This window comes from Lynx rufus, unplaced genomic scaffold, assembly GCF_022079265.1.
Source record: "Lynx rufus isolate CCGP_SWC_20201006 ecotype Redwood Valley unplaced genomic scaffold, mLynRuf1.p SCAF_61, whole genome shotgun sequence".
Classification (NCBI taxonomy): Eukaryota; Metazoa; Chordata; class Mammalia; order Carnivora; family Felidae; genus Lynx; species Lynx rufus.
Window position 1 is genome coordinate 336,084 of NW_025814880.1, and position 14,019 is coordinate 350,102.

Sequence of the window (14,019 nt, forward strand, 5' to 3'; positions counted from 1 at the left end):
AGTTTGCATTCCCGCCAACAGTGCAAGAGTGTTCCTTTTTCTCCACATCCTCACCAAAACTTGTTTCTTATGTTTTTTATTTTAGCCATTCTGACAGGTGGGAGATGATATCTCATTGCAGTTTTGATTAGCATTTCCCTGATGATGAGTGATGTTGAGCATCTTTTCATGTGTCTGTTGGCCATCTGTATGTCTTCTTTGGAGAAATGTCTGTTCACGTCTTCTGCCCATTTTTAAATTGGATTATTTGGTTTTTGAATGTTGAGTTGTATCAGTTCTTTATATATTCTTAATACTAACCCTTTATTGGATATGTCATTTGCAATTATCTTCTCCCGTTTAGTAGATTGCCTTTAGTTTTGTTTATTGTTTCCTTCGTTGTGCATAAGCTTTATATTTTGATGAAGTCCCCATAGTTTATTTTTACTTTTGTTTCCCTTGCCTCTGGTGACACATCTAGAAAAATGTTGCTATGGCTAATGCCAGAGAAATTACTGCTTGTGCTCTTTCATAGGATTTTTATGGCTTCAGGTCTCACATTTAGGTCTTTAATCCATTTTGAATTTATTTTCATGTATGGTGTAAGAAAGTGGTCCAGTTTCATTCTTTTGCATGCGGTTGTTTAGTTTTTCCAGCACCATTTATTGAAGAGACTATCTTTTCCCCATTGGATATTCTTATCTCCTTTGACAAAGATTAATCGACCATATAATTGTGAGTGTATTTCTGGGTTTTCTATTCTGTTACATTGATCTATGTGTCTTTTTGTGCCAGTACCATACTGTTTTGGTTACTACGGCTTTGTAATATAACTTGAAGTCCAGAATTGTGATACCTCCAGCTTTGCTTTTCTTTTTCAAAATTGCTTTGGCTATTTGGGGTCTCCTGTGTTTCCATATAAATTTTAGGGTTTTTTTCTAGTTAAAAAATGTGTTGATATCTTGATAAGGATTACAATAATGTACAGGTTGCTTTGGGTAGTATAAACATTTTAAGAATATTTGTTCTCTCAATCCATGAGCATGGAATGTCTTTTCATTCATTTGTGTTTTCTTCAATTTCTTTCATCAGTGTTTTACAGTTTTCAGAGTACAGGTCTTTCACCTCTTTGATTAGGTTTATTCCTAGGCATTTTGTTATTTTTGGTGCAGTTGTAAATGGGATTGTTTTCTTCATTTTTCTTCCTACTACTTAATCATTAGTGTATAGAAATACAACAGATTTCTGACTATTGATTTGTATCCTGTGACTACTGAATTCATTTATCAGTTGTAGTAGTTTTTGGTGAAGTCTGTAGGGTTTTCTTTTTTATTAGTATGTTTTATTTAAACTTTAACAGTTCCCCCTCCCTTTTTTCTTGCCATTTATTTATTAAAGAAACTGGGTCATCTGTTCTAATATTTCTTACATTCTAGATTTCATTGATTACATCTCCAGGGTGTTCCTCAAATTTTTTTAAATGTTTTATTTATTGTTGAGAGAGAGAGAGAGAGAGAGAGAGAGAGAGAGAGACAGCACAAGTGGGGCAGGAGCAGAGAGAGTGGGAGACACAGGCTCCGAAGCAGGCTCCAGGCTCCAGGCTCCAAGCTGTCAGCACAGAGCCTGATGTGGGGCTTGAACCCATGAACTGTGAGATCATGACCTGATCCAAAGTCGGACACTCAATCAACTGAGCCACACAGGCAGCCCTCCAGGGAGTTCTTTAAATGTTCCTCTACCACCTACACATTCTGTACACTAGGCAGACCTAAACACTTGATTAGATTTCAGGTTTGCTTTTTTTCCCCAGAAAGAATATTTACACCTAGTATCATGTGCTTCATATTGCATCACATGAGGAAGTGCATTAGCTTGTATCTCTTTCTTTTTTTTGGTTTGTTTGTTTTTGTTTGGGTTTTTTTTATCTCTTTCTATATGATGTGAAAATATACATCTGGACTCTGATGATGTCATTCTGATCCCATCCATCATAATATTTTCTGTCAGCCTTTTACCTAATGAGTAGTTTTAGCAGCTATTGATAATCACTACTTAAACCCATTATTTCACTTGGAGTTACAAAATGGTAAAAATTCTTCATTCTTCCTGCATCTATTAACTAAAATACTTCTGAAAGAATTCTCTCACTAAATTATTTGGATTTTTACTTTTTAAAAATCTGAAATCTGAATCATTTACATCTTCAACTTAAGAACAATGACTTACTTATTAGATTTATACAAAAAGAAATCAATGTTCAGTCTACAAATTTAGAAAAATATACAACTGTTTGGGTAACGACAAACATCCATATACTGGTATTGCAAAGCTCTTATTACAAGAATAATTCTTATTCCAGTTCAAAGACTTTTTCAACAAGAAGACTATATGACAGTCTTGTAATTTAGAAGTAACTATGTATCAAAATCTCTTGGGCACCTGGCTGGTTCAGCAGGCTAAGCGTCTGACCCTTGATTTTGGCTCAGGTCATGATCTCACAATTCATGAGTTCAAGCCCCATATCAGGCTCTGTGCTGATGGTGCGGAGCCTGCCTGGGATTCTCTCTCCCTCTCTCTCTGCCCATTTCCCACTTGCTCTTTCTCTCTCTCAAAATAAATAACTTAAAAAAAAAGAATCTCTGTACATCAACAGATGAAGTAAAGATAAGCACCTGTGGGAAATGCTATGTGAATATCTCTGAATCAAGAACAATATCTTGCTAGTAATGAAAAGACTGCAGACCCTGGCCACCCCCACCCCCCCCCAAAAAAAAAGTTGTTCAAAAGCATGTCTGGAGATTTTGAACAAATCCAGACAAGCATGAAGAAGCGTGTCTGGAGCTGAGCCATGGTGAGAAGTATAGACAAGACTTGTCTACAGAAACATAGAGGGTAATAGTCAGACAACAGGTGGTCTGCTCTCTTAAGACTACAAAAAGAGGCAGCTCAAAATTAGCTTGCACACTTTCTTTCCTGGGGTCTCCTCAGCAATGAAAAACCACAAGGCTCCGGGGTTTTCTATATAGAGTATTGTGTCATTTGCAAATAGTGAGTTTTACTTCTTGCTTACCAATTTGGATGCCTTTCATTTCTTTACGTTGTCTAATTGCTGTGGCTATGACTTCCAGTACTATGTTGAATAAAAGTGGTGAGAATGGACATCCTTGTCTTTGTTAGCCATGGAGTTTTCATACGTGACCTTTATTATGTTGAGGTGTGTTCCCTCTAAAACTACTTTGTTGAGGGCTTGTGTCATGAATGGATGTTGTATTTTATCAAATGCTTTTTCTGCATCTAGTGAGATGATCGTATGGTTTTTATCCTTTCGTTTGTTGATGTGATGTATGACGTTGATTGATTTGCGAATATTGAACCACCCTTACATCCTAGGAATAAATCCCACTTGATCATGGTGAATGATTTTTTAAAAGTATTGTTGGGTTCTGTTTGCTTAGTATTTTGTTCAAGATTTTTGCATCTATGTTTATCAGAAATATTGGCAGTGGTGTCTTTATCCGGTTTTAGTATCTAGGTGATACTCACCTAATAAAATGAATTTGGAATTTTTCCTTCTTCTATTTTTGGAATAGTTGGAGTAGAATAGGCATTAATTATTCTTTAAATGTTTGATAAGATTCACCTGTGAAGCCATCTGATCCTGGTCTTTTGTTTGTTGAGAGTTTTTTAGTTACTGATTTAATCTCCTTGCTGGTAATCATTCACTTCAAATTTTCTATTTCCTCTTGCTTCCATTTTGGTAGGTTATATGTTTCTAGGAATTTATCCATTTCTTTTCAGTTGTCAATTTGTCGGCGTATAGTTTTTTCTAATATTCTCTTATAATTGTTTGTATTTATGTGGTGTTGTTTGTTATTTCTCTTCTTTCACTGGTGATTTTGTTTGTTTGAGTCCTTTCTCCCTCCCTCTCTCTCTCTCTCTCTTTTGATGATGAGTCTGGCTAGTTTATCAATTTTGCTGATCTTTTAAAAGAACCAGCTCCTACAAATCTATAAAGAACTTATCAAACTCAACTTATCAACTCAGTGAAGAAATGGGCAAGAGACATGAACAGATACTTTTCCAGTGAAGACATGGCTTCCAATGAAGATGGCTAACAGACACATGAAAAGATGCTCAACATCACTCATCATCACGGAAATACAAATCAAAACCACAACGAGATACCACCTCACGCCTGTCAGAATGGCTAACATTACCAACTCAGGAAACAACAGATGTTAGTGAGAATGCAGAGAAAGGGGAACACTTTTGCACTGTCGGTGGGAATGCAAACTTGTGTGGCCACTTTGGAAAACAGTGTAGAGTTTCCTCAAAAAATTAAAAATAGAACTACCCCATGATCCAACTGCACTACTAGGTATTTACCAAAAGGATACAAAAATGCTGATTCAAAGGGGCACATGCACCCCAATGTTTCAGCAGTACTGTCAACAATAGCCAAATTATGGAAAGAGCCCAAAGGTCCACCGACTGATGAATAGATAAAGAAAATGCAAAATATATATACAATGGAATACTATTCAGCAATCAAAAAGAATGACCTTTTGCCACTTGCAAGAACGTGGATGGAGATACAGTGTATTATACTAAGGAAAATAAGTCAGAGAAAGATAAATATCATAGGATTTCACTCATGTGGAATCTAAGAAACAAAGCATGTGAACATAGGGGAAGGGAAGGAAAAAATAAGATAGAAACAGGGAGGCAAATCATAAAAAGATTCTTTTTAAAAAATTTTTTTAGTGTTTATTTATTTTTGAGAGAGAGAAAGACAGAATGTGAGCAGGGGAGGGGCAGAAAGAGAGGGAGACACAGAATCTGAAGCAGACTCCAGGCTCTGAGCTGTCAGCACAGAGCCAGACATGGGTGAACCCATGGACCTTGAGATCATGACCTGAGCTGAAGTCAGACACTTAACCACCACCCAGGTGCCCCCCATAAAAGATTCTTAAGAGAGCGGGAAGCAAAGTATAAGAGCATCTTAATGGCAGAAAACAAACTGAGGGTTGATGGAGGGAGGTGGGCGGGGGATGGGCTAAATGGGTGATGGGCATTAAGGAGGGCACTTGTTGGGATGAGCACTGAGAGTAATATGTAAGTGATGAATCACTAAATTCCAACTCCTGAAACCATTATTACACTATATGTTAACTAACTTGGATTTAAATACATTTTTTTTTAAAATTAAGGGGCACCTGGATGGCTCAGTTCATAAGGCATCTGACTTCAACTAAGGTCATGATCTCACAGTTTGTGAGTTCGAGCCCCACATCAGACTCTCTGCTTCAGCACAGAGCCCACTTTGGATCCTCTGTCCCCCTCTCTCTCTGCCCTTCCTCCATTCATTCTCTCTCTCTCTCTCAAAATAAATAAATCAACTTAAAATCTTAAAAATAAATAAATAAATAAGTAAATAAAATTTAAAAACTTAAAAAAAAATTTTAATATGAAATTTATTGTCAAATTGGTTTCCGTACAACACCCAGTGCTCATCCCAACAGGTGCCCCCATCAGTGCCCATCATCCACCCTCCCCACCCTCCCGCCCCCCCATCCCCCCATCAACCCTCAGTTTATTTTCAGTTTTTAAGAGTCTCTTATGGTTTGGCTCCCTCCCTCTCTAACTTTTTTTTTCCTTCCCCTCCCCCATGGTCTTCTGTTAAGTTTCTCAGGATCCATATGTTTTCACAACATATGGTATCTGTCTTTCTCTGTATGACTTATTTCCCTTAGCATGACACTCTCCAGTTCTATCCACGTTGCTACAAAAGGCCATATTTCATTCTTTCTCATTGCCACGTAGTATTCCATTGTGTATATAAACCACATCTTCTTTATCCATGAAAACACTCAAGAAATGTTAATGGCAAATAGAGGGAAGATGCAAAGTCCCTTGCTCAGTATCTGTGCTAGATGCAAAGTTCACCAAAAACAAAACCAGCTGGCCTCTATAAATGATATATTTTGCCATGCTTATAAGAAAGTATCTGGAGATAGTACGTTTGTCATATTCAGACCCTGTGTTCAAGGAACATGACCCAAATGCCATTGTCCTTCTTACTAATAAGGAATCAAGCACTCAAAGCAGAAAATATAAATTTAAGGTGAACACAAATTATTTAGTAGAATATATGGACTTTCACTGGGCCCTAAGTCCCAATTTTCCTAACACTTATGTCTTGGTCTGAATGTTTTATGTTTTGTATTACAGCTGATGGAAATGTTTCTCTGAAAAAAGTGATGAGTGATGTGAAAGCAGTTACAGGCAAGTTACAAGTTATCATAAAGATTAAAATTCTAATTCTTTAATGACATTTTCCTGTTTTCAGTGAACACATAATCCATAAGTATAGTACTCATTTCCATGACTCCACCTCAATGAAGTAGCTAGAATAGTTCCAATACCATTGCATCAACACATGGTTGTTTCCTTATTCCTTTACCATGCCTCCTTGTTGAGATAGCACTATTCTGAATTTTATATTGTTCATTATTCTTTTTAAAAAGAATAGTTGTATTACCTATATAATAATAGCATAGTATTTCATTTTGTTTCATCTGCCTCTATAAAAATGCTATCACAAATAGTGTGCAGTGTTCCCTAACCCTAATAATTTGCAGGTTCTATAACTTGTTTTTTAAGATCATTGTGAGAAATCTATAAAGAAAAGCAAGAAATCATTGTCCAAAAAAGTCAGCATAGTGATTACCTCTAGAGAAAGACTGTGGATAGGGATTGGGAAAGAGTATGACAGACCCCCAGAGTGTTGTCATGTTCTATTTCTCACCTGCATGGTGGTTACAAAGATGTTGTTCCAAGTGCTTATGTCTAATTGCCCAAAGTCAATCTTTGGGTTGTCTGGATTAAAATTTTTTTCTCATTTCTCAGTAGCAAGTCCTATATCCTCTAAAATACTTGCCTATAATAATGCTTCTGATCCTCACCACTGGGAAAAAACTTGAAAATCTGTATCAAGGATAAACAAACTACAGCCCATGGACCAAATCTAGTCCTCTGCCTCTTTTTATAAATAAAATTGTGTTAGAACACACTTGTATTCCTCATTTATGTATTATTAATGGCTGCTTTTGTGCTACAACAGCAGAGTTGAGTAGCTGTAACAGAGGCTGTATACCCTGCAGAACCTAAAATATTTACAATCTCGCCCTTTACAGATAAAGTTCGCCAATCCTTGATCTAGATCACCACAACAATAGTTGAAGTAAAAACTGGGGTATATTGTTCAAAGAATCTAATAATTTGGGGGGGCGGGGAACCGAGAGCAATATTAAGTTAACCTTTATATTCTAATTAGCAAGACATTACCTAAAAAGCCCAGTTTACTGAGAATTGTGCTTTCTTATCCCCAGTGTTAAGAAAGTGCACCTTTCCCTTAGGGACAAGGGAATACATTCTAATTCTTTGCCTGCCCTTTACTCCACCAAGCAGGTCTTGTGCTTTTGCTTTTTACCTAGCAGTTGGGGAGAGTGATGTTTAAACAGGGGCAGTTTTGTTTCATCTTTTTGAATACTTAGGTAATTCTTAATATTGTCAACGATACTTGCCATTTCTGTTTTTTGAAGGAGAAAAAGTTAACGTCAAAGATCTGAAAAATATTCTGGAAGACATTGGGATAGAATTCACACCTAAAGAATACCTGGAACTGGTGAAAAATCTTCAAGTTGATGGTAAGCATTTCAAATACTCTTAGAGCCTTCAAGGGAGGTGGTCCTGTGTGTTTAAAACAACTTTTTTAAAAAGCACTATAATTATTTTTCCTTCCCTTCCCCTATGTTCATCTGTTTGGTTTCTTAAATTCCTCATATGACTGAAATCATATGACATTTGTCTTTCTCTGACTGACTTATTTCACTCAGCATAATACATGCTAGTTCCATCCACATTGTTGTAAATGGCGAGATTTCATTCTTTCTGATCACTGAGTAATATTCTATTGCATGTATATACAGCACATCTTTATCCATTCATCAGTCGATGGATATTTGGGCTCTTTCCATAATTTAGCTATTGTTGATAGCCCTGCTATAAACATTGAGGTGTATGTACCCCTTAGATTCAGCATTTTTGTATCCTTTGGATAAATACCTAGAAGTGCAATTGCTGGGTCATAGGGTAATTCTATTTCTAATTTTTAGAGGAACCCCCATACTGTTTTCCAGAGTGGCTACACCAGTTTACATCTCCACCAACAGTGCAAAAGTATTCCCCTTTCTCCGCATCCTCACCAACATCTGTTGTTGCCTGAGTTGTTAATGTTAGCCATTCTGACAGGTGTGAGGAGGTATCTCGTTGTGGTTTTGATTTGTATTTCCCTGATGATGAGTGATTTTGAGCATCTTTTCATGTGTCTGTTAGACATCTGGATGTCTTCTCTGGAAAAGTGTCTATTCAAGTCTTCTGCCCAAACCATAAGAGACTTAAATACAGAGAACAAACTGAGGGTTCCTGGAGAAGAGGTGTGTGGGGAGGTGGACTAAATGGGTGATGGACATTAAGGAGGACACTTGTTGGGATGAGCACTGGTGTTATGTATAAGTTATGAATCACTAAATTCTACTCCTGAAACCAATACTACATTATTTGTGAACTGCTTGAATTTAAATAGATTTTTAAAACTATACTTATTACATATTCCTAATTTTAAAACAACAACAAAAAGAAGGTCTAAGAAATTTTATTTTATTTTATTTTTTTTAATATATGAAATTTATTGTCAAATTGGTTTGCATACAACACCCAGTGCTCATCCCAAAAGGTGCCCTCCTCAATACCCATCACCCACCCTCCCCCTCCCTCCTACCCCCATCAACCCTCAGTTTGTTCTCAGTTTTTAACAGTCTCTTATGCTTTGGCTCTCTCCCACTCTAACCTCTTTTTTTTTTTTTTTCCTTCCCCTCCCCCATGGGTTTCTGTTAAGTTTCTCAGGATCCACATAAAAGTGAAACCATATGTTATCTGTCTTTCTCTGTATGGCTTATTTCACTTAGCATCACACTCTCCAGTTCCATCCACGTTGCTACAAAAGGCCATATTTCATTTTTTCTCATTGCCACGTAGTATTCCATTGTGTATATAAACCACAATTTCTTTATCCATTTATCAGTTGATGGACATTTAGGTTCTTTCCATAATTTGGCTATTGTTGAGAGTGCTGCTATAAACATTGGGGTACAAGTGCCCCTATGCATCAGTACTCCTGTATCCCTTGGATAAATTCCTAGCAGTGCTATTGCTGGGTCATAGGGTAGGTCTATTTTTAATTTTCTGAGGAACCCCCACACTGCTTTCCAGAGCGGCTGCACCAATTTGCATTCCCACCAACAGTGCAAGAGGGTTCCCGTTTCTCCACATCCTCTCCAGCATCTATAGTCTCCTGATTTGTTCATTTTGGCCACTCTGACTGGCGTGAGGTGATATCTGAGTGTGGTTTTGATTTGTATTTCCCTGATAAGGAGCGACGTTGAACATCTTTTCATGTGCCTGTTGGCCATCCGGATGTCTTCTTTAGAGAAGTGTCTATTCATGTGTTCTGCCCATTTCTTCCCTGGGTTATTTGTTTTTCGGGTGTGGAGTTTGGTGAGCTCTTTATAGATTTTGGATACTAGCCCTTTGTCCGATATGTCATTTGCAAATATCTTTTCCCATTCCGTTGGTTGCCTTTTAGTTTTGTTGGTTGTTTCCTTTGCTGTGCAGAAGCTTTTTATCTTCATAAGGTCCCAGTAATTCATTTTTGCTTTTAATTCCCTTGCCTTTGGGGATGAGTCGAGTAAGAGATTGTTACGGCTGAGGTCAGAGAGGTCTTTTCCTGCTTTCTCCTCTAAGGTTTTGATGGTTTCCTGTCTCACATTCAGGTCCTTTATCCATTTTAAGTTTATTTTTGTGAATGGTGTGAGAAAGTGGTCTAGTTTCAACCTTCTGCATGTTGCTGTCCAGTTCTCCCAGCACCATTTGTTAAAGAGACTGTCTTTTTTCCATTGGATGTTCTTTCCTGCTTTGTCAAAGATGAGTTGGCCATACGTTTGTGGGTCTAGTTCTGGGGTTTCTATTCTATTCCATTGGTCTATGTGTCTGTTTTTGTGCCAATACCATGCTGTCTTGATGATGACAGCTTTGTAGTAGAGGCTAAAGTCTGGGATTGTGATGCCTCCTGCTTTGGTCTTCTTCTTCAAAATTCCTTTGGCTATTCGGGGCCTTTTGTGGTTCCATATGAATTTTAGGATTGCTTGTTCTAGTTTCGAGAAGAATGCTGGTGCAATTTTGATTGGGATTGCATTGAATGTGTAGATAGCTTTGGGTAGTATTGACATTTTGACAATATTTATTCTTCCAATCCATGAGCAGGGAATGTCTTTCCATTTCTTTAAATCTTCTTCAATTACCTTCATAAGTTTTCTATAGTTTTCAGCATACAGATCTTTTACATCTTTGGTTAGATTTATTCCTAGGTATTTTATGCTTCTTGGTGCAATTGTGAATGGGATCAGTTTCTTTCTTTGTCTTTCTGTTGCTTCATTATTAGTGTATAAGAATGCAACTGATTTCTGTACATTGATTTTATATCCTGCAACTTTGCTGAATTCATGTATCAGTTCTAGCAGACTTTTGGTGGAGTCTATCGGATTTTCCATGTATAATATCATGTCATCTGCAAAAAGCGAAAGCTTGACTTCATCTTTGCCAATTTTGATGCCTTTGATTTCCTTTTGCTGTCTGATTGCTGATGCTAGAACTTCCAACACTATGTTAAACAACAGCGGTGAGAGTGGGCATCCCTGTCGTGTTCCTGATCTCAGGGAAAAAGCTCTCAGTTTTTCCCCATTGAGGATGATGTTAGCTGTGGGCTTTTCATAAATGGCTTTTATGATCTTTAAGTATGTTCCTTCTATCCCGACTTTCTCAAGGGTTTTTATTAAGAAAGGGTGCTGGATTTTGTCAAAGGCCTTTTCTGCATCAATTGACAGGATCATATGGTTCTTCTCTTTTTTTGTTTGTTAATGTGATGTATCACGTTGATTGATTTGCGAATGTTGAACCAGCCCTGCATCCCAGGAATGAATCCCACTTCGTCATGGTGAATAATTCTTTTTATATGCCGTTGAATTCGATTTGCTAGTATCTTATTGAGAATTTTGGCATCCATATTCATCAGGGATATTGGCCTGTAGTTCCCTTTTTTTACTGGGTCTCTGTCTGGTTTAGGAACCAAAGTAATACTGGCTTCATAGAATGAGTCTGGAAGTTTTCCTTCCCCTTCTATTTCTTGGAATAGCTTGAGAAGGATAGGTATTATCTCTGCTTTAAACGTCTGGTAGAACTCCCCTGGGAAGCCATCTGGTCCTGGACTCTTATTTGTTGGGAGATTTTTGATAACCGATTCAATTTCTTCACTGGTTATGGGTCTGTTCAAGCTTTCTATTTCCCCCTGATTGAGTTTTGGAAGAGTGTGGGTGTTTAGGAATTTGTCCATTTCTTCCAGGTTGTCCAATTTGTTGGCATATAATTTTTCATAGTATTCCCTGATAATTGTTTGTATCTCTGAGGGATTGGTTGTAATAATTCCATTTTCATTCATGATTTTATCTATTTGGGTCATCTCCCTGTTCTTTGTGAGAAGCCTGGCTAGAGGTTTGTCAATTTTGTTAATTTTTTCAAAAAACCAACTCTTGGTTTCGTTGATCTGCTCTACAGTTTTTTTAGATTCTATATTGTTTATTTCTGCTCTGATCTTTATTATTTCTCTTCTTCTGCTGGGTTTAGACTGCCTTTGCTGTTCTGCTTCTATTTCCTTTAGGTGTGCTGTTAGATTTTGTATTTGGGATTTTTCTTGTTTCTTGAGATAGGCCTGGATTGCAATGTATTTTCCTCTCAGGACTGCCTTCGCTGCGTCCCAAAGCGTTTGGATTGTTGTATTTTCATTTTCGCTTGTTTCCATATATTTTTTAATTTCTTCTCTAATTGCCTGGTTGACCCACTCATTCGTTAGTAGGGTGTTCTTTAACCTCCATGCTTTTGGAGGTTTTCCAGACTTTTTCCTGTGGTTGATTTCAAGCTTCATAGCATTGTGGTCTGAAAGTATGCATGGTATGATCTCAATTCTTGTATACTTATGAAGGGCTGTTTTGTGACCCAGTAGACGATCTATCTTGGAGAATGTTCCATGTGCACTCGAGAAGAAAGTATATTCTGTTGCTTTGGGATGCAGAGTTCTAAATATATCTGTCAAGTCCATCTGATCCAATGTCTCATTCAGGGCCCTTGTTTCTTTATTGACCGTGTGTCTAGATGATCTATCCATTTCTGTAAGTGGGGTGTTAAAGTCCCCTGCAATTACCACATTCTTATCAATAAGGTTGCTTCTGTTTATGAGTAATTGTTTTATATATTTGGGGGCTCCGGTATTCGGCGCATAGACATTTATAATTGTTAGCTCTTCCCGATGGATAGGCCCTGTAATTATTATATAATGCCCTTCTTCATCTCTTGTTACAGCCTTTAATTTAAAGTCTAGTTTGTCTGATATAAGTATGGCTACTCCAGCTTTCTTTTGGCTTCCAGTAGCATGATAAATAGTTCTCCATCCCCTCAGTCTGAATCTAAAGGTGTCCTCAGGTCTAAAATGAGTCTCTTGTAGACAGCAAATAGATGGGTCTTGTTTTTTAATCCATTCTGATACCCTATGTCTTTTGGTTGGCGCATTTAATCCATTTACGTTCAGTGTTATAGAAAGATATGGGTTTAGAGTCATTGTGATGTCTGTAGGTTTTATGCTTGTAGTGATGTCTCTGGTACTTTGTCTCACAGGGTCCCCCTTAGGATCTCTTGTAGGGCTGGTTTAGTGGTGACGAATTCCTTCAGTTTTTGTTTGTTTGGGAAGACCTTTATCTCTCCTTCCATTCTAAATGACAGACTTGCTGGATAAAGGATTCTCGGCTGCATATTTTTTCTGTTTAGCACACCGAAGATCTCGTGCCAATTCTTTCTGGCCTGCCAAGTTTCAAAAGAGAGATCAGTCACGAGTCTTATAGGTCTCCCTTTATATGTGAGGGCACGTTTATCCCTTGCTGCTTTCAGAATTTTCTCTTTATCCTTGTATTTTGCCAGTTTCACTATGATATGTCGTGCAGAAGATCGATTCAAGTTACGTCTGAAGGGAGTTCTCTGTGCCTCTTGGATTTCAATGCCTTTTTCCTTCCCCAGTTCAGGGAAGTTCTCAGCTATAATTTCTTCAAGTACCCCTTCAGCACCTTTCCCTCTCTCTTCCTCCTCTGGGATACCAATTATGCGTATATTATGTCTTTTTAGTGTATCACTTAGTTCTCTAATTTTCCCCTCATACTCCTGGATTTTTTTATCTCTCTTTCTCTCAGCTTCCTCTTTTTCCATAACTTTATCTTCTAGTTCACCTATTCTCTCCTCTGCCTCTTCAATCCGAGCTGTCGTCGTTTCCATTTTGTTTTGCCTTTTGTTTAAAGCGCTTTTCAGCTCCTCGTGACTGTTCCTTAGTCCCTTGATCTCTGTAGCAAGAGATTCTCTGCTGTCCTCTATACTGTTTTCAAGCCCAGCGATTAATTTTATGACTATTATTCTAAATTCACTTTCTGTTATATTATTTAAATCCTTTTTGATCAGTTCATTAGCTGTTGTTATTTCCTGGAGATTCTTCTGAGGGGAATTCTTCCGCTTGGTCATTTTGGATGGTCCCTGGAGTGGTGAGGACCTGCAGGGCACTTCCCCCGTGCTGTGGTGTATAACTGGAGTTGGTAGGCGGGGCCGCAGTCCGACCTGATGTCTGCCCCCAGCCCACCGCTGGGGCCACAGTCAGACTGGTGTGTGCCTTCTCTTCCCCTCTCCTAGGGGCGGGATTCACTGTGGGGTGGCGTGGCCCGTCTGGGCTACTTGCACACTGCCAGGCTTGTGATGCTGGGGATCTGGCGTATTAGCTGGGGTGGGTAGGCAAGGTGCACGGGGGCAGGAGGGGCAGGCTTAGCTCGCTTCTCC

General features: G+C 38.2%; 1 protein-coding gene across 1 annotated transcript in view; it reads left to right on the forward strand.

Moving 5' to 3' along the window:
* LOC124500912 (uncharacterized) overlaps window positions 1-7,688 on the forward strand; it is a gene marked incomplete at its 3' end in the record, with an annotated part of 105,456 nt that extends 97,768 nt beyond the window's left edge. Inside the window, exons 43-44 of the mRNA XM_047064782.1 lie at window positions 6,211-6,264; window positions 7,584-7,688. Of these exons, the coding sequence (XP_046920738.1) occupies window positions 6,211-6,264; window positions 7,584-7,688 (159 nt within the window). The remainder of the gene's footprint in view (window positions 1-6,210; window positions 6,265-7,583) is intronic.
* Window positions 7,689-14,019: the final 6,331 nt, after the last annotated feature.